The sequence below is a fragment of the Takifugu flavidus genome, chromosome 20 (assembly GCF_003711565.1).
Source record: "Takifugu flavidus isolate HTHZ2018 chromosome 20, ASM371156v2, whole genome shotgun sequence".
Classification (NCBI taxonomy): Eukaryota; Metazoa; Chordata; class Actinopteri; order Tetraodontiformes; family Tetraodontidae; genus Takifugu; species Takifugu flavidus.
In genome coordinates, this window is record NC_079539.1 from 9,331,060 (window position 1) to 9,352,070 (window position 21,011).

The window sequence follows — 21,011 nt, forward strand, 5'->3', positions numbered from 1 at the left end:
GATGATGATGATGATGATGATGACAAAGACGATGATGATGGTGTAGCAAAAGGTAACTAAAAAGACTTCTGTTCCTCCAAAGTTTTTATCCAACCAATGAAAAGGTTAATGCTCAAACGTGTCATTTCTGCATATTTTTTAGTCAAATGTTCTGATAAGTGCTCAAGTGCTGTTGTGTGAAAGGAAATCAAGCAGCCAGACCTTCATTTGAAGTGTGACCAAGACTTGCAAGCTGGTTGAGGCTTCGCAATATCATTCAACAGCCGAGAGTGGAGGAGGATGAAACCAGCCAAACTCACGCTTCCCATTGTTAAACCATGCTAGTGCTACAGGCTAATTCACATTCAGCCTCTGTAATCTAGACCTGCTGGCTTTGAAACATCTTATTTATCTGACTTTTGCACTTTTTTGTGTGTTTTCTATAACTACAGATCACCAGCCTGAACCGGTGCACGGAGACATCCAGAAAAACCACGTTTGTTTGAAAAAGCAGGCAACAAAATAGGTCAAACCAAAGCGAATCCCACTGTACATTTGATTTTTATTTGAAAACATGGATTCATGGACTATTGGTTTTCTATTAAAAATACGAAAATGGGCAAAATGAGGATTTCCAATGTTGAAAGCTGAAGCCTGATTGTGACCAAATGAACATTTTTGCGCCAACAGTGTAAACAGTGTAAAATGTAAACTGCTTTTCATCTTTTTAACACACAATCCTCCATTTTTTATGACTTACATCATGCACAAGTGCATAAAACAAAACACAACTACAGGCATTCAATAGAAAAGTGGCATTAAAAAACCTTCAAGAGTAAGCTCATATTTAAAAAATACATTCCTCAAATAAAACAACAATTTCTTTTTCCCTTCATACTCCGACATTATTACAACCTTAACTACAAGGGTGAGAACTGTAAATAAACAAGAAGGGTTTATGATTCATTTACAAAAAGAAACAAAAAGATTCCACAAAACTTAAAGAACAATGCTGTTCAGACAGTGTTACTCAGTGATTGATGATAGAAACTATTTCTTTATAATATGTTTTGCATTTTAGAGATCTCATACAGTATATATGTATAAAATATCACATGGATAGTACACACATTGAACAATTGGCAGAAAATCAATAGGTTGTGACAAATTTATGGAATTTACAAAATAAAAATCACATAGTTAAGTGAAGTTCTTTGTCAGTAAATCTGATTAAACTACAGTTGGTAACTACACCTGCAAACACGCTAAAAAAAAAATCTGTGAAAGATACGGTGATTTGTTTAGGTCTGTTTCCCTTTCAGCCAAATACACATTCATACACATATTTATCCTGTTCATACAACATTGTAAAAGCTGTAAATGATGAACAAAAAGACCTCTGACTTGTAAAACAGATCCGTTCTGAGATGTTCGTAGCAAATAAACAGCAGCGCGATGCGGCAGCCGGCGAGGTGTTGAAAAGGTCACTCAGTATTTGTGAGATAATTACTGTGTTAGTGTCTGGGAACTGTCACTAGCTAAAACATGCACGGATCACATATATGACCATCGTCGCTGCTCTACAGAGACGCCACAGAGAAGAGCTATGAAATCCAAAGTGAATCACTGGCAGCTTCTCTCCAGGAAAAGCTTAGTGTTTAAAATCAACATTTCCATCTCCAATCAACCCTTCAAATATATGGAGAGAACCCAGAATGTGCTCATAATGGTCCTGACACGACTGTGGCGTCAGCTTGATGCCAGTGGGGGCTGCAGCTGGTTTGGCATTAGAATGGAGTCTGCAAATGTTCCTACTGGAGTTGAGACGCCTACGGAGCACGGCAACAGTTGGACATTATTTTCTCTTTCTTTTCAGCTTCTCCTTCCTTCGAATAGGCTTCACTCACATTTTTTGGTACCAATCACAGCCCATTTACATAAATAAATGGGTCACTTATGCCTATATTATCTTCTTTTTTTCCTCTATCAGGCTCACAAGGAGGTGGAGGGGGTATCCTCGCTGCATACCAATGAGCCGCCAGCTGATCACAAGGCCCTATGTGAGCCTTCCGGTAGCGCTGTGAAGGTGTCCTGGCACCTTCCTCTGATATCAGAACACCTCTAAGTTTTTGCCTGCTCAGTGCTTGAGCTGAGAACCCTCCGTTCAGTGGAGACCCCAACAGCCTGAGCTACACCTTGTATACATGATCTATAGTAGTTTAAAAAATCTTTTTTAGGTTTAGGTTTAGGTTTTGTTGGTAAATACTGCCTGTTTAATAAGGGAAAATACTCTTCCCTTAAAGGTCTGAGTATTGTCTACAAATATAAAATACTAGATTCTGACATGCTTGGAGAGGAAAGGGCATCCCAGGACATCCAAAAAGGTCATTAAACAGCTTAAAAACTACCTTTTATCAAATATCTACACAAACAAGTTCAAGGTCAAAACAACAGGTAATTTTTACCTTCTCCTAAATGAACTCAATAAACTGAAAAAAAACTTGGGAAAGAACTTGTTCTCGCTCCGACGCTGTTGTTTCTTTCTCAAAGTGTAATTAACTCTGCTGACATTTTTGAGAATTTGTGTTTTCAGAGTGAGGCTGGATCTGCACATTTAAAAACTCCAATTTAACTTTCAATCTTTGAATTATTCAGCAACTGCAATATTTTCTATGGCAGCATTGCTGATAATTACACTAATTTTACACTTGGCAGACGATAATAATCCCTTTATCCTCAGCCTTAAGGTTTGATGGGTCTCCTCATTCTTTGCAAAACAAAACACTCTTTTAGTGAATAATGGAATCAAAACAGGAGATGCGGAAGAAACGACGGTAAAACGTGGCTTTGAAGGGCGCCTGGAGCAGGACAGCCAAGGTATCAGACCCATGATTTGCATGTCAGTTCCTGAAAACTCCATCTCAAAAGAACAATTTGGCTACAACCACAAACCCAAATCAAATAAGAATATCTACAGGGAATAATCGAGACAAAGTTAAGAGTATTAATCAAGAATAGCAAATGGAATCTTTAAACAGGCTGAACAATTGTATAAATGCTCTGTTTGCCATTCAAATAAATTCGGTCAAGACGCATTTAAACAATCATATTAGCATTTCTAATTTGCTCTCAGTGCTGACTTAAGTGCGCAAAAGGTGGATTTCAGACGTCAGTGCGTCAGTCACACTTTCCAAATGTGGAATTCTTCAATTTATGGTATTTGTTCTGTGAGTGACGATTCCTTAGACGTTTAACACGACCTGCATGTTGCGGTGGTCACGTCACCAGAAACACTCACTCGTTATGCTAAAGAAGCGCTGAGCTAAAAGACCCTGTTGGAGCACTCTTACATTTGGATTTGACATTTCAATTCATGTTGACTTGCTTGAGGCTTTGGGGAGTTGCTTTCTGACATTTGGAAATAATTCACTGAGCATTTAATGACCATAATAAAAGAGAGCTCGTTTAAAAGCTAATCCACCTAAGTACACACAATTACTGAAAAAGGTAGCAGTATAACAAGTTTATCACCTGGCTTTGTTGTCTCTGTCAACAGGTTTCTGTGGCGACGTTTTATGGCTGCATTCTGAGGGATACAGTTTCTGAGTATGTTTTCATTTTTGGTTTTATTATTGCCAGGATTATGCAGGAAAAAAAAACATCTTTCTGTCCAATGGTCAAATAGTAAACGAAGCTACTAAATGCAGGGCAACAATATATTTATAATGGAGGATTTACACAGAGCGCGTTCCCTCTGCCAGTCAAAATTGGGTCCAGGATGTAGATTCTGCGTGTCAAAGGTTGGAATTATCTACTTAAATCTTATCAGGGTCTTCGGCCTTTTTTTCCTTCCACCATTGTTTATAATAACATGTTAGGTGATAAAGTAACTACACTGATAAGAAATATAATTATACATGTAATATACGAATGATTGCATGAGGGAGTGTAGAGTATGAGATGAGTTCATTTCCAAACACGTGCTGAAGCTGCAGTGTGATCTCATTCGTGTCATTTGCTGTTGGGCTGGAACGCACGCGCATCACATGTCTCCAAAAATTGTGCATCTATTAGAATGAAATCGGTAAATATCGCTCCGCTCGCGCTCATTTGAAAGCGATATGTCGTCTTTTGCTCCCCACAATTTTAAGGAAGCGGAAGGAAAAGATGTAAATTGCCTACTTCACAGGCAAATCATGAACTCACCTTGAAGTAAAATACAGATAACGTGTAGAAACTATGCAGACATTAGCCTTTACTTCAAACAATTGTTTTAAGGAACGCGTCTGAAAGGTTTAATTACTCAACCAGTGACAACATCCGCGCTGCCGGTTACTCCCAGTCTGAACAACTGCGCGATAACAGGTAAGTAGGTGCTAAGTGGGTGCAACCATTAAGGGATTTAACCTTTCAAATATGTCAGGAAAGGGAAATAACCGTACATTATGTTAGTTTAGCAGCTCTGCTTCTCCAAAGGCCATCTGGGCTTGGCAGAGCGCCTCAGAATGAAAAGTCAAGAGCATGACAGACAGCAGGGTGAGCAGATTTTCTCTTTCTGATCTCTCAGCTGTTAGAGAGCAGCAGCGAGAACTGACACCTGAAACCTGTGAGCCCGGTGCGGTCAGAACAGCACAGCCTCTGGTTCTGGTCCAGCAGAGCAGCTGCCGGGGTGCCCCGGGTGCGATGGCAGGCGAGTGCAGTTTCTCAGCGTGTTTGTGGAGTGCTGCATGCTGGGAAGGCGTCTGCGCTGTGAAGGCTTCAGTAGATCGGAAGAAGGGAGCTCTCCTGAGGGTACAAACAAACGTGTGTTTTTTACCCTTCATTTACCCTTCACTTGTTCAGGAAAATACCTCCAATGAGGCTCCTATAGAATTCCTCTGGTTTGCTGAAGTGTGTTGAGATGTGTTTTGGCGAACACTCGACTGTATCTGGGACATCTTCCTCAGGTTTGGAATTTAGAAAAAAAACGCCTCCACATGATGTCAACTTGTAGTTGACACCATTACATTTGAAGAAAATTTGCTAGCGCTTCCGTGGCGTTGCACTCTGCAGCCACCTGTGGCCTCAACTGTCTTCATAGCAGCTGGTGTTTCACCGACCTTGCGTCTCATTTCAAATCAGCTCGTTGCAGACTTGGTACTTTGGGAGTTTCCAACATTTCAACATGAGTCGAGTCAGTTTAAAATGGGGACATGTTGTGCTAATTTAGCCATTTTCTCAACTCTCAAGCTGCGTGTGCTGTTGCAGCATCCAGCTGTGCTACGAGCCTTCAGGAAGAGTTTGGAGTTCGCCCTCCTTCCTGATTATTCACCTCACTGTCTTGTAGCACAGAAATGTTTTGGATAAAGCCTGACTGTGACCAAACACCTCCATTTTTTTCGTTTCATCCGACAACAGACTCCTCTGGAAAGGGTTTTTTCACCGCCCTACCATCTGGATCCGACAGTCAGCCCTGTTATTAATCATAATCCGAGTATATGATCTCATAATTGTGTAGTCGGCCTCTAATTTCATTACAGAGCAGACATGTGTGACACAGGGAGTCTAGTTAGGGAAAATAAGGACAATTAGAGACAGCAAACACGACGGTCGGTTTCAAACCATTACGGATTGTTTTCTAACCAGCTGTCTCGGGCCGCTTGCACACTGCTTTTGATTACACAGCTGGTGAAAGTTGCAATTTCCCTCCAACTCTCACCCAACAATTGATGCTTTCCGAGCTTGTTAAAAGTGTGTTTCTTCGTATCTTACTAAAAAAAAAAAAAATCAAGGGAAAGGTTGCACAAAACATCCATGAAGATGGGAGCCTCATGGGAGCCTTAGACGAGTTTTAAACAACAAATGGGTGTAAATAACAATCCATACAGTTTGAATGCGGCATAATCAGTTCCATTTGTGCACCGAATGCAGCCTTCACAGAAATGATGCGCAGAGAAATTCTCACCCTCGTAGTCTCCAGGCTGCGAGCAGAAATCAGCGGCATCCCACTCATAATTTTCATCAACCGAGGCCTTTCTCCTGCAGAGGTCACAGAACATGGCTTAGCACAGTCGGCATTTCAATGCAGACGAAGAGTTCTGCTATTTATGGGGGTATATTCTCTCGGAATGATGGAGCACAGAACACAGTACATCAGACTGTGCTTGAAGGACGAGAGGGTTTTCAATGGAAGGACTTGGATTGTGAAAGTAAGTAACTGGATTTCACGTGTGGAAATTCAACAAAAAGCAATCAGAGATGAACCTGATTTTTTATAAATAATAAAACTAGAAAAAATCAATAAAGTCCCCTGATTGTTTTGGTTTTTTTGTCTTCATAAATACCTGTGGGGAGCGTCATCATGGGTCCTCCTCTGGCTCCCCTCCACAGTCTCCGGGAAGATGGTGAGGCTCGGGGGAAGGTGACAAACGGACAGCAGCCCGTTGGCCGGTCCCATACTGCCCCGGCCGCTGCTGGCGTAGCTGCTGTAGCTGCCAGACTGTGGAACTCCCTCGTAGCTTCCTGCCTCTATCTCGAGTGCGTCGAGGTGTTTGTCGTCGAGGTGTTTGTCGTCGTGGACACATGCGGGAGGGTCCTTCAGCACCTCTGAGGAACCTTGCGTCTCTGCAACCACCTCCTGGTGGCCACATTCATTTATTTTACAACCTGAGTTTAGAAACGTGTTATTCTTCAAAGATAGTCTATCTGAACTCTCCTGCGGAGGTTGGGAAGTAGAGGGACAATTGTTGGGAGATTTGAGGACTGTCCTGGAAGGCAGCCCCCGTTTTTCCAGGAACAAAGAAGATGTGCGGTCGGGAGATAGAGCAGAGCAGTTCTCTTGGCTAAGAGAGTTTATCCAAGCATTGGGAGTAAGGAACTGCTCCTCCTTTTGTCTCCTCATGTCCAGGCTACGACTTAGAAGCGCAGACTCCCAGATTTTAGAACTTCGGACTCTTGAAAGTTCAAGCCGAGGGTCCGGAGGAGTATATCTGATAGAAGAACCTCCAAAAATAGGATCACCCTGGTCTTCAAACCAGCTTCCACTAGCTGGTGAATGGCCATGCTGCAGATGAGAGGCGATCCTGTGGTGCAGCATTAACCTGGAAGGTATTACTATACTTTCCTCCAACTGTGGCTCATCCACACTCATTTCCACACTGACCTTTTCATCAGAAGCACTTGGAAAAAGCTCTTTCACTCCTGAAGCGTGAGCAACTGCACTGAGAGCTGAATTCGATCTTTCAGTATATCTGTTGCTATGGAAAGACAAAGTTGAAATGCTACAATGACTGGGACTGCTCTCTGGTGACCCATCACAGCCCTTCGGTCCCGCCACTTCCTTTTTGTGTTTCTTTGAGGGCTGATATGGGAGAGTCCATCTGTCTATGGATTTCCCACCTCCCTCCCCGCAGTGAAGCTGCCGCTCTGTGTCAGAAGACATAGCAGGACTCAAAGACATATTTGCACAGCTTAAGTTCGATGCAGGAGCTTCCCAGCCTAAGGAAGGTGTTGAAAAATTGCTTGACGATAGGGCAGAGCGCTGCTTGTTGCCCTGGGGGTATCTGTGAGGAAGGGTCCTGCTCCTATATTCCCACAGGTTCTCAGAATCCCGTCTCCCCTGTCTTTCTCCACCTAAATGCTGCTGCCTTGTAGAGCTTCTTTCCAAAGTGTACCTCTTTAGCTCCTTCTCCAGCTCCTCCCTCTCCTGAGCCAGTTTCAGGCAGTGATTGAGATTCCCTTTCTCACGCTCGTGCTCCATTTGCAGAACCAGCGCGCTGGCGTTCGTAGCTGGCTGCCCGAGGCCGCGCCTGATATGTGGGAGAACTGGAAAAGTAAGAGTGTGTTTTCTATCTTTAGCTGGAAATGTGGCCAAACTGCCGTTTGAACACACACTGCTGAGGTCAGGGAAGCGGTCATCGCCTGCGTTTGACTCCGTACCGAACGGTTCACGGTGGGGCAGGTGCTGAGCCGTGCTACAAAACTGGCTAGAGGGAAGCGCCTCGGTCAGATCGCAAGGTGGGAGTTCAACAGAAAGCACAAAGGGGGGCTCTTTTTTCTCCAACCTCTCCGACCGCAGCGACACAGACCTTCGAACTCCCTCGAGCTGGTCGCAATGTTTTTTGCTCCAAGGACCCGGTGTGTCATTTTTATACGGCGGGATCAGAAAGCGTCCATCTGAGCCCCGAGAGATCAGCTCGATTGAAGAAGAAACGGGGTATGAGGTCGCCTTGCTGAGACAACTCTTGCTGGTGGAGAGGTGCTTCATCCAGTGATGGCTCTCACTGCCTAAGGAGGAGCAGTCTGCCTGCGAGGAGGACGGGGAGGAGGTGCTAGAGGAAGTGGTGGGGCAGAGGCTGCTGGGTGGCAGGAGGCTTTTCTTTAACACACTGTCTGGACTGCCGCTGCCTGAAGTCTTTCTGTGACAGACGGGGTAAAAGAGGAAGAGGCGGGTGAATACGAAAACAAAAATAAACAGAAAAGAGTGAGAATAACGGTTTGTGTGAGAGGAAGGGAGGAAAGACACTTTAGTCAGACAGACCAGAATAGCAGCGGAGAGAGGGTCAATCGGTTTTGATGAAGAAGACGGCTGAGGTGCTGGCATTTTCGGGGCATTTACGTTTGCAGAAGGAAAGGGCAATGGGAGGAATTAAGGAATGAAAAAGGGGTACTCACATCGATGGGGAGCGTTTATAGATGGCAGGAGGGGGTTCTGGAGGGAAGGAAGAGGGACGAGATGGCATTTGACTCATTAGGATACAACCACACTGAGAGGAAGCAAGAACAACCCCCCCCCTAATAGGAGTCCATTAAAGGGCAAGGGATGCACAGGCTTGTCCAAAAAGTTAATTACACTTCCATTTATCAACCACTAATGAGAAATTACCCTAATTAGCGAGTAATGTAAATGACATCAATAACTTTAACAACTGAATGGATGAGCGGGAGAACAGAGGAGCAGCAGAACCATGCAGGGGGGTAGCATGATTTATATAATGGAGTAAAAGTGCCTTCAATATTTTATTGAATAAATTGTTATATTCATGATGCAGTTCATCAAAGTGAGTGTCTGCTGATTCCCTAGAGCGAGGAGGGGGTTACCGTCTTCCTCCTGTTTGCAGCGTCGGCCCATCTTGCGCCTGACGACCCAGGCGCTCCCCAGCAGCAGAGCCAGGGCCAGGCCCATGAAGCCAACCCCGCCCAGGACACCGGCCATCAATGGCTCTGGGACGTTCTCCAGCAGCTGGGACGAGACCGGGTAGCTGTCCATCCCTGTGACATCATTGGAACAGTTTTTTTTTTTTAAAGTCAGCAGAACTTACTAGGCGGAAGTAGTGGAAACAACTTTAAAAGTAATTTTGCTTTATTTTAGGCTGTTAAAATAATCTCTGCATATCACACAAAGATCTGGAACCATGAGGTTGGCCTAGTATAACTGTGAAATGGATGTAATCACTGATGATGACTATCAGCAAACCGTAAATTTCTCCAGACTGATATTATAAGCAGATGATTGAACAGCATCGTAACCCTGGTGATACCACTGGGATACCAGATCCACTCCTTTGATATCTCTGTATTTCTAATCTAATGAAAAATTCATTTCACACTTGCACATTAGAATCAGAAAAGACCAATAAAAGTTCTGTTGCTAACTCTTTAAAGTTATTAGTGAAGCCATTTTCTATCACTTGAGCTTGTAATGGGCAGAATTCCCCGAGGCATCGCTCTAATTTGGCTCCAGTGTTGGAACTGGAAAATGAAGAATGGGAATAGGGTTTGGAAAAGGAGACTGCTGGAGGAGGATGGGAAGGGTGGGGTGAGGGGTTAAGGTTGTTCTCAGACACCTACCAATGGTGGAGACATTGACTGATGGACTGGGCTCGCTCAGCAACTCCCCACAACGAGAGAGCAGCCGCAGCTCGTATGCGCGGTCCTGAGACACACACACACACACACACACACACACACACACACACACACACACACACACACACACACACACACACACACAGCAGAGAGGACAGAGGATGAAACCACACTTTGTCAACACGGGCCTCTGCTTGCAATGCTAATGAAGTTCATTTGAATCTGTGAAGGCCTGGATACTAAAAACCAAAACAATGTGCGGAGGAAGACGCAAAGCCAGGGCACAGAGTGCGGATTGAAAGATGACGGAAAAGTGGCGGCTGCGAGGTAGGTGTGCATCATTGAGAGACCCGGGGAGTGAAAGCTAGCCTAGATAAAAATCTCCACAGTGTTGTGTGCGTGGACTGATTAGTCTCAGAGGGGGCATTGTGCATGGCTCTGTACCTTGTGCAGACCTGGAACCACTATCTCACTCCTGTTGGCGCCGATGTTCTCGTCCAGATTGAACCACTCCCCTTGTTCGGTGCGGGACTGGAGAACAAAGGCGGTAACCTGAGGGTTCTGCACTTCGGGAAGCGACCACTGCAGAATAATGCCTGCCGAGCTCTGATTAGCTGATAGAGACGCCGGGGGCTTCAGTCTGCCTCTCCTCAGTGGAGATCCTGAAGCAGAGGGAATAAGAAAAAGACCTCCAGACAGTCAGACGTGGGGTTGAAAAAATCAGCTCGCAGACGTCCAATCTTTTGAGAGTGATTGGTTGGAGTAGCTCTGGGGTTCCAAATCTGCAACATGCAAGTTTGATTAGCAACTTGATGATGTTTACTCCAACAGTGGAGTCCAACAATAAAGTCTCAGCTTGAACGTTAAATTTTAAAAATGTCATTATGAGACGTTTCTTTTGGAGTTATCTGAAGAGAGGATCTAGTTAGAACCAAAAAGCCCTGCTGCCCTGATTCTTCCGACAAGCCTTGGAAAAAGATTCCAGCAGCAGGTTTCATCTTCAAAGGCGCTTTGTGAGCTGGACGTCTTGAAGATGTCTACTTGCTGCTGGGAAGGATAAACTATTTACAGCAGGGTGGGGGGAAAAAACCATTAACCTTGTAAGATTTTCCACAATGTGACAGACTTGTAATCACAGTGAAGAACAAATCCTTTCCTGCAGGCAAGCTTTGCAGAAGGCTAAACAAAAATAAGTGTAATGTCCGTCCAGCTAAAGAGAACAAAATAAGCAGTGTGGAAATTGGATAGAAATGTTCTTTTGACAACGCAAGAAAGACCCATTCACAGTAGTGAAGGTAAAGGGTCTAAATTTGGTAATTAGCATTTCTTTTATCAATGATGTGCCTGGTCGGGAGGACTCCTACACTTTCCACGCATGCAGATCATACAGGAGAACTGGGCTATTATTCAAAGTGCCTTTGAACAATAAATGGTCCTCAGCGAAGATTATTTTCTGCCTAATTGGGCAATTTCTATTTTTTTGAGCGCCGGCATTGGTCTCGATGAGGAGAGACAGCACTTGGTGTCAGAAACTCTAACCAGAAAAGTGACATTCATAGAAGCAAATTAGCCACCAGCATGTTGTTTTTAAGCCTTTTTATACTCTCCCAGTTATAATGAACCCCTTCTTCTGCGGAGCCAACCCTCGGTTTTTATCCACCGAGCAAAAGTTGCACTCATTTTTCACACCACAGGCATTTTATCTGTCTCAGCCTTCTAACATTTACATCCAAGTTGTTAAGGTTCTGCTCAGACAACTAAAAGAGTTAAGAGAAGCAATCTCTGAAGCGGGAGGACTGACCCAAGGTCCGAGCGGTGACGATCTCGCTAAAAGGTCCCGTGCCCATCTTATTCTGCGACAGGATGCTGAACTGGTAGCCTGTGTTGGAGGACAGATTTGCCACGTGCATCTTGGTGCCAGCCTTGGGGGGCACAGACACAGAGAACCAGCCCTGCTTCCCATCATTATCGCTCGCTGAAATCTTCTTCACCCTGGAGAGAGAGAGGCAGAGAGAAGACGTGAGAACAAAAGCCGGGGCGGGAAACACCGAGTCTGGTTTTATGGAACATGACAGAAAAGTAGGTTTCATTAATCATTCATGCTCTCCATCAGTTGCAGAATTTGAGGCAGAGACGCCGCTGATGTATGACTGCAATCGCGCTGAGAGCTCGCGCCGCCAATTAGAGCGATTTCCATGTTTCAAGTGGAGCTGGGGATCTCTGCCTGCTTAATAAAGAACAAATTACATGACCCAAGGCTAAACCGGCACCTCTTTGCTTGCTGATATGCGAACCTTAAAAACTATTAATGGAAGTGTGATGATCGGGGCTTTTTTTAAAGGTTTGCTCTGACAGGTTTGGCTCTCGTGTGAGAAAAACCGAACAAGCATTGCACACATCAACACATCAACATTCATTTAATTAGAGCTCAGTTTTTAGGGCAGTATGATTTTTTTGTGCTGAAGATGATGATGGTTGTTGAGCGTGACGCAGGAGTAGAAAACATTTAAGCCTGATGATTCAGATTTGAGAACATTTGTTTTGAACATTTGCTCTTTTAAATGCTTCCAGCAGGTGAATCTCAGTGGAGATAAATAATAAAAAAAACAGATAAATGAGAAGAAAAGACAGATTCTTATGGCATTTGATCAATATTTGTTCTTCTCAGATCAGTCCTGTGCTTTCACACAAAGTTTTGGTAGTATTATTTATGGTTTTTATTATTAGATTTTAATTTAACTGCTGTTTCCATTGGGTTTAACTGGTACAGAGATGCAGATGTTTTGTCACACCGTAACCTTTTTACTGTTGTGTTTACATCATTTCACATCTTTATTTGTGTTTGATTATGGATTTGGCACAAAGGTCTGTTTATACAGTATCTCTGGGGCAAAGGAGAATAGATTGTAGGAGTTAAAGGATTCACAATTTATCCTGTTAAAGTTCAGACTTGTGTAGATAAAAAGCTAAATTGATCTGTTGTCGTAGCTCAGAGTAGGGATTATTCCTCATAATTCCCCTCCTTAATCCAAGATCCTATCCAACCAGCCAGTCAAGGAAAGGGCTCATTTAAAAGGATGACTGGCTGATGTAGTTAGACCTCCATTTTAATGTTATATATACCCATTTGCATGCTGCTCGTTGCGGCAGCAGAGATCAATTACCCTCTCAGGGATTAAGATAGCTCATCATGCCGCCGTCTCCTCCTGCACTTTCAGGTTACACAGCCATTAAGATAAACAATACGTGCACTTTGTACATCGCCTTCACTCTCTGAACTGGTCGTGGCCCACATTTTTCCTGCAACCTTCTGTCATGTTGCAAACGTGGCCTCTGCATTATGAAAGCAATAGCATGTTCCCCTGCAGTTGCCAAGAAGTGATAACAGATAAATGAATTCTTCTCCTCCAGATCAATACAATAATACAGGCTCTGTCAATGGCTGCCATGGTTACAGCCGAAGGAGAAAGTGGGAGGCTTTACACCCACCAAACTGAAAATGTTTGCGCTGATCCTCCATCAAAGCCTGCCTCCCAGGATATGTTGGCCTGCTTTACCCCCGGAGAGACGGACAGAGAGGTGGCGGCGTGGGGACTGGTTCCTGCAACACAGAGGAGTCGATGGAAATCATCCAGCACTTCAACCGTGCTTCCAAAGTATAGAGACCGTCTCTTGATGTGCTACATTTAACTGTCGGAGGCGGATCGGAGGCAGAGGCTTCAAATGGTGGGTGCAATGGAGACTCACAGCAAAAAGAAAATTTGATTTGTTTTTGAAAGATGCGTTGAACTAAAAGGGCATTTAGAAGAACGGATGCTCGAAAATAAAATCTAAAATGAAAACTCTGGATTTAAACTGGTGCCCTGTTGCGAGCATTTATCCGACACTGACCCAGCACAAAGACGCTGGTGCTGGTTCTGACTGCAGCCACTTGGTTGGTAACGGTGCACTCCCAGGCGCCCTGGTGGTCCTTGGTCAGAGGCTGCAGGAGCAGGGAGCCGTTGGCCAGGATGGAGTACGAAGTGCGCCGCACCAGGTCCACCTGGAGAGAACAAAACAAAGAATTCCTCAGAATTAGGCTCTTAAAAGTTCAGCACGGCTGGAATGGGCGGCATACTGAAGTAACCTGTTGGACAAAGCCTTTTAAATGGAGGCCTCTGTACTCACAAGCCCTCAGCTCAAGTGGACCTAAAATAAGAAATCTCAAATGTTCCAGATGCAGGAAAAACAGTGGGGGTTCAGTGATTTGCAGCCAAAGTTCCAAGAACTCTGAAACACTTTACTGGCTGGACTTTGAGTCATCGCTCATATTTGATTAATGAAACCCACGACTCAAAAATTCCAACACCTAGATGTGTCTGACATTTATAAGGACATTTCATGTCTTCACCCACATTTTTTTGATCGTGTCTTCATTTTTACAGTTGTGCTTCTTTAGGAATTTGTTTTACAGGAGCGAACCTCTTTGGTTACCACTTTGAAATATGAAACACACTTTAGAAATGTAAATTAATGGAATTATTTATGAAACCTAATGTTTTTTGGTGTATACTTTTCCACTGCACCAACTTTTCCACATACTTTAATGTCATTTTAGTCAACAATGACACAGATGTCAGTAAATTAATGCACTTTATCCGTGTCTTTTTAATGCATATAACCACTTAAAGAAATGACAACATCTATTTTCACAATTTACATTAAAAGATGCACATGTTCTATAACAACAGATAATAACTAAAGAAGTTCCGTTCCGTTTTCTCCCGCTTATTCGGATCCGGCTCGCGGGGGCAGCAGCTTCAGGAGGGATGCCCAGACAGCCCCCAGCCGCTCCCAAGCCAGGCGAGAGATATAATCTCTCCACCTAGTCCTGGGCCGGCCACGGGGCTGCCTCCCGGTGGGACATGTCCGGAACACCTCTAAAGGGAGGCGTCCGGAAGGCATCCTAGCCAGATGCCCGAGCCACCCCAGCTGACTCCTCTCGCTGTGGAGAAGCAGCGGCTCTACTCCGAGCCCCTCCCGGATGTCTGAGCTTCTCACCCTATCTCTAAGGCTGAACGCGGCCACCCTGCGGAGGAAACTCATTTCAGCCGCTTGTATCCGCAATCTCGTTCTTTCGGTCATCACCCAACGTTGATGACCATAGGTGAGGACCGGGACGTAGATCGACCGGTAAATCGAGAGCTTTGCCTTCCGGCTCAGCTCCTTCTTCACCACAACGGATCGGTTAAGCGCCCGCATCACTGCTGACGCCGCTCCGATCCACCTGTCTCACGTTCCATCCTACCCTCACTCATGAACAAGATCCCGAGATACTTAAACTAAAGAAGCAACTACATTTGACACCTAATATAATGGTGGTGAGTGTCTTCCACAGCAGGTATTGGCTGTTAAATGATTTTTACATTTTATTTTATTTGATTCATCCATTTTATTTGCAGATGATAGATTTCTTAGCCGAGAGCCACGTGAGCCACATGCGACACAAAGGTTGTCCTTGAGCTGAGCCGCGTGCTGATGATTAGAGCGGGAATGTTGGAGTGACGGCTTTGAGGGATTTACCTTGCTCCAGGTAACTTTGATGGTCGGATCCTCGTGTTTTCCCTGACAGGGGATGAGCAGGCTTCGACCGGTCTCCTCTCTGTACTGCGTCTCCGGTGTGATGCTAAATGATGGGGGGTCCTGTTTCATGAGCAATAAAGCTGCATCAGGGAGATTGCAGCGATTCCAACAATGGATTTTAAGACTGGATTACCGCAGCTTTGGACAAGATTATCTTAATAACAAAAGGATTAGCCCCACAATTAACTCCCTAATAGTGGAGCCGTTGCAGTGAGTCTGAGTTGACTTGCATTAACGCCAGGAGGCTTCCGCGTCGAAGCGAAAAGGTCAGAAAAATGTCATGTCTGTTAAGTTTCTAATAGGCCGCGACAGATGTGGTTGTGTCTAATTAAAACACATGCACAGCGGGTGCAGACACATACGGCGCCGCATTTTCAATGTCCCGAGCAAGACTTTTAAAAATGATGTTCAGCTCTGGCCCTGCGACAGTTGGGAGCGTGCACCAACCTTCAGGATTACATCCGTTGGTCCAGATGCACCCGCGGTCCCGTAGCTGTTGTAGGGAGTACAGGTGTACACGCCGGACGCGTCGTCATTGACCGTGGCCATTAAAAGAGATCCGGCCGAGGTCAAGGTCCATCCTGGATACTATGGGAGAAAATAGGATAAGACATGCGACGTGTCCTCAGGAATACAGAAATGATTTCCGCTGACTCAAACACAAAACCACAAAGTATTTAATATCATCAGAAATCCTGCAAGAATAATCTAAACCATCAAAGGCACATCGTGAGCAATGGCCTATTCTCACTTAAAACATCCTCTTTTCTAACCGCTTTCATGGATTCAGATGGAGCTTCAGTTCCACGATCTCTTGGAGCAACATTTGAATTTTATCTTTTTCTTTCCCTGTTATTAAGGGACAGCGGAGCGCTGGTGTTATACTTAGATGGCACAAAAGGTTTGCATTTACATTGGTGTAGTGAAGTTGAAACAGCCACTATCGTCAGCTGAACGAGGCTGTGAGACACCGTTCCAGCCGATAGCGAGGCTCGTCACATCCACCGCGGTTCTGCAATAATTGGTGAATTAACAGCCTGAAACTATCTGGCACGGCGGGAATCCATCACGGTTCCTGTGGCGCTCTCGTTCACTGGCATATCCATCGCTCACGCCAAAGTGGGATCAGCAGGCGGAGGGGGAAAGCGGGTGGATGCTTTGCACGCAATAAAAAAAAATTCAAAATAAAAACTTGCCGCTGCTGGTTCAAATGATAGATTCCTTCAAACTAATGATTCCACTTGGAAATTAGATTATGTGGCCCTTCAGTAATCCAACCAGAAAATGAGAATATTGTACTTATATCACATGAATATACGTATAAACTGCCAACATAAAGTAATAGTGAGAGCAATAGTGAGAGGATTCTGCTGCTTTGTAAACAGGTGCGGAAGTTTGTCAGGAGAGCATTTGCATGACAGGCTGCTGAAAGCTGTCACTTCAGTGATGTCAGTGGCGTCTTGTGTTTATTTACTAAAAAAAACAACAACAATGTATTCAACTGTCAAGAGAAATGGAAGCAGTTCGGGAAATATTCAGGAATATAGAGAGCCAGTCTGACTGAACAAAGTAGGTTGAGATTTGAGCTTCTGCATGCAGGAACGTTCACAGCCCCCGCCCCCCAAAAAAATCTGGTCAAAATTCCAGTAAGTAATATCAGCATTGTAGTTTGGTTTTGTACAAAAAGAAGAAAAAGAACTGTGCCCGATGCATCAGACCTCATGGTGCCCGTTAGGACCTTGGCTTGTTTACATTCATCATTAGCTAAGTCCAGGTGAGGTAATCTTTAAAGCGTTACGGAGACTCCTTTAATCTTGCTCCAGCATTCAGCGGCCATGGGTCCCTAAGCAGCTGCCGATCACTCCGAAAATGAAAATGATTGAAGCCCACATGGTGGGGGAATAAGATCAGATATCAGAGTGTTTTCAGGTAGCTGTTCCCTCAGTTGGAATCTAACTAAGAAATGGAAGTTAACAGGAACTGTAGGGGTCAGAAAAAGGTCTGGAAGACCAAGAAACCCATCAGGGAGGACTTCTGTTCGAATTTCGACTCGCTGTTGACTGCAAAAGACCTTCAGGGAGGTTGGGAGTCGTGGCGCTGTTCAACTGTTCAGCACCACCGGCACTAACAGTCCTTATGGAAGAGTCATCAGAATAACACCTCCACAGCCTCCTCGCCACAGAATTCAGCATCAAAAGAACAACTTAACAACACTGATGCATTAGAAGTCAGCATAGAAGTCTGGCTGAAAAGAGCAAAGGTTTGTAGAGGAAAGGGTGCAGAATTTCATGAAAAGAACACCTGTCCTGCATGATGCAGCCAGTGAGTAAGAGAAGGTTTCCCTGGATTAGATTCTCTGGATTAGGAGTAAGAAAAAGATGGGAAATAATAAATTCAAAAAAATTCTAGAAGTGAATATAACAGCATCAAAAGCTGAAGTTGAAAAGGATGGCCTCTGTGGGTGGATGTTGATCCTAAACACACCTCAAAAGTCAGGATGAACTACCGTAAAAGGCACAACCACAAGGTTTTGGCCATCGGCCCCACAGTCTCCCGCTCCAAACCCAAACTTTTGCTGGGGGGCCTTTTATTTCTCTTTTACCTTGAAAATGTAAAGGTTCAAAGTAAAAAAGAAAAAAAGATCTTGTTTAAAATGCAGATGTTTCATCTATTGCTTTAGACTGTTTGCAGATCACGTTGTTCATTTTGACCAGGGGTGTCCAGGCCGCTGCCCCTGTATGTACAAAGTACTGTTTTGATTACCGTGGACAGGTCCAGTGGTTCACCGTCTTTTGTCCAATCAACACGGATTAATGGAGGCTGAGAGGCTGCCGGGCATGTGATGACACCCTCCATACCTGTGGGAAGGTATGTTTGTGGGGGCATTTGGAGAGCTTGGGCTGGATCTGAACACAGATGAGTAAAAGGCTGTTTACTAGTCGCTCAGCACACACCTTCATCAACACAACAGTTAACCCCCCGATACCCTAAACAGAATATAACAATCATTAAAAATGATATGTATGGAACAAAAACAAAGCAAACAAAAATAAATTCATGCTAGTGTGTTAGCCAGCTCAACCATCGGGATTTCACACTTCACCAATGCCCTAATTTCTTTGAAATAGGATAAATAAAAGTGCCCTTTAGAAATGTTTTAGTTCCAAGAAATCTGGTGTGTTTATGAATGATGAGGAAAAAAGAAAAGGGGATAAAAAGACGGAAACTGACGCATCACGGTGAGGTTGGCGGAGGCTGTAGGTGGGATCAGCAGGCCATTGGTGGGCATGCAGGTGTAGTTCCCAGAATCCTCTGGGATGAGACTGGAGATGAGAAGAGTTCCATCTACCATGATCTTGACTCGTGACTTCAGCGACCTTATTTTTTTTTTAAAAAGGAAGGAAATACAAACACAAACACACACCAAGTCAGTCGATTTCTAAAGACAGCACTTGCCACGCCCACTTGATTTGGCACATCTTGTATTTAAAATGAACAAAAGATATTGTACAAAACATAATGGACAATTACAACCTTCTTTTCAAGCAAATTTTTTTTTCTCCCATTGTGAAATGGCATTTTAAAAATGAGAAATTACACCTGTAAAAGATCTCAATGTAGTGACAATCAGGTAGATTTCCAGACTGTTCCGGCACTTATATAACTGTCCAGCAGCAGGAGGTGACGCTATTCTTTTAACAAGCTCCTGCTGTACATGGCCAGCTGAGAACTCAAGATGAAATTATAATTACACATTTTTGCAACATAGCATAACTCAAAGTCTGGCTGCCAAGATTCTTTTGATACTTGTTGGAATTGGCAATTCGGGCTGGCCTGAAATGTGTCAAGTGTAGGCATCGCTGCAAAGAAATGAAATATAAATGTATAACAAACAAAAACTAAAACTAAATTATTATATGGAGTTGTTGTTTTTTTTAGTAATAGACTGAAAGTCATAGATAGCCTTGATCCAGTGTGGCCGATCACCACCGCTGCACAAATAAGACACCAACACTTAAAGAGGGGAAAAAAGACCATTTTTTAAAATAAGAAATGCGTAGTGCTCGCCAAATGTGTAATTATGACCCACATTTCTGATGCCACCATAAACTGTTGTGACACACTGCAACAGCTGTGATCAGTCTGCCACTGAATTTCTGCTTCATCTCTGACTAATTGATGAACCAGCCCAAGAGTAATCAAGAGAATATGCCCGCAAATACCAACATTTGTCCAAGTGGTCACTGAAGCGTTGCAAAGGCTGGTCGTGCATGTCGAGCCCAAAGATAAACAGAGTATGGCCCAGACGTACCAGAGCGTCGTCTTTGTTACGCATACTGCACGCGCAGGCGACACATAGAACGTACCATAATAAATCCAGCACAAGTCCTTTTAAAAGGGCTTATTTACACAGTACGTGGAAAAATAAGAACGGCATCATGTGAAGGGCCATTGTGTGATGATGTAATGATGATATATCAACAATTTTATTCTATTATGACTTAGTCAATAACTAAATAAAAAGATTTTTGAATCTGTGTCCCTCCCACTGAGTTGGCCACACGTTCACAGCATATTTTTAAAATCTTTCCTAACGGATCCTCTCAGTTTTGACGTGGGCTGCCATTTTAACAAAAACTGTTAATACAGGTGACTCACCCCTTTTATTGCCATGACAGCAGCTCTCTTTTAATGCTTCACCTGTGCCGACATGCGCTGATAAATGACGTACTAATAGCCTCCGACAGTTAAAAAGGCAAATCGGTCTATTTCAGTAACTGCTGTATCTTTTTGCATTATTTTGCTGGTTTTGTCCCACGTTTGCTGTTTAATTTAATAGGTCGACCCACTTAAAAGGTCTGAAACAGGTACATATGTTAAATGGCTGTCAATATATATGTGTTTGGGAAGGGTATGGGTAACATAAAATGCAATGATGGACTATGATGGAAAGTGTTTCTTTGCGCTTTTACGCTCTTTATTTTATCCTAAAAATAAATGCTTATGATTGAACGTCTCCATTATTGCCCCCGTCTTCTTGAGTTTGATTTTAAAGCACAAAACATTCAAGGAAAAATTGAAGCCTTACATCCACATTTGATGACGTGCATGTGGGGAACTAAACCAGAAGGTGAAAATTTAAATCAATCAAGCGGTCAGGGTAAAAATAGACCACTTAGACAACAATGTGCTGGGGTCCAGGGTTCCAGGATGTGTGTTGCTTGCTTTCTCCTGCAGGGGGCGTGGAAGAGCCGGTAATTGGTTTCAGCTGGCACTGCAGACAGACGCACCTGTCGGCAATCTCCATAGCCACGTATTTAATGAGCGCCTGTCTGCCAGCATTGGAGAGTTATCGTGTTTATTTGCGTGTACTTGTAGTAACGCTTCTCCCTGCCTGTTCAAGGTCCCCACGCCGCCCTGCTGGAGGGAAGAACGCGTTGCTCCACGTTGGAGCTCTCTGTGCGCCAGGAAGGCTGGACGAGTGCTTCTCCTGCAGTCCAGTAGGACTTCTGAACAGACCTTGTAATAAAGACGTTGTACGACACGCCTCCCCCTGCGTTTTG

The 21,011-nt window shown here is 44.0% G+C and overlaps 1 protein-coding gene and 1 long non-coding RNA gene across 2 annotated transcripts in view; one reads left to right on the forward strand and one right to left on the reverse strand.

Moving 5' to 3' along the window:
- Window positions 1-521: 521 nt before the first annotated feature.
- The window catches only part of igsf9a (immunoglobulin superfamily, member 9a), a 36,468-nt gene continuing 15,978 nt past the window's right edge, over window positions 522-21,011 (reverse strand). The window contains exons 9-22 of the mRNA XM_057019694.1: window positions 18,679-18,824; window positions 18,211-18,353; window positions 15,895-16,035; window positions 15,388-15,507; window positions 13,717-13,867; window positions 13,315-13,426; window positions 11,627-11,817; window positions 10,270-10,487; window positions 9,808-9,892; window positions 9,058-9,228; window positions 8,632-8,668; window positions 6,303-8,375; window positions 5,924-5,997; window positions 522-4,764 (exon numbers count right to left, since the gene is read on the reverse strand). Coding sequence (XP_056875674.1) covers window positions 4,601-4,764; window positions 5,924-5,997; window positions 6,303-8,375; window positions 8,632-8,668; window positions 9,058-9,228; window positions 9,808-9,892; window positions 10,270-10,487; window positions 11,627-11,817; window positions 13,315-13,426; window positions 13,717-13,867; window positions 15,388-15,507; window positions 15,895-16,035; window positions 18,211-18,353; window positions 18,679-18,824 — 3,826 coding nt within the window. The 3' untranslated portion in view covers window positions 522-4,600. The remainder of the gene's footprint in view (window positions 4,765-5,923; window positions 5,998-6,302; window positions 8,376-8,631; window positions 8,669-9,057; window positions 9,229-9,807; window positions 9,893-10,269; window positions 10,488-11,626; window positions 11,818-13,314; window positions 13,427-13,716; window positions 13,868-15,387; window positions 15,508-15,894; window positions 16,036-18,210; window positions 18,354-18,678; window positions 18,825-21,011) is intronic.
- On the forward strand, window positions 9,998-12,076 carry LOC130517673 (uncharacterized). The gene is made up of 2 exons (XR_008947769.1): window positions 9,998-10,152; window positions 11,688-12,076. It is a non-coding gene; the product is annotated as an uncharacterized LOC130517673 (long non-coding RNA).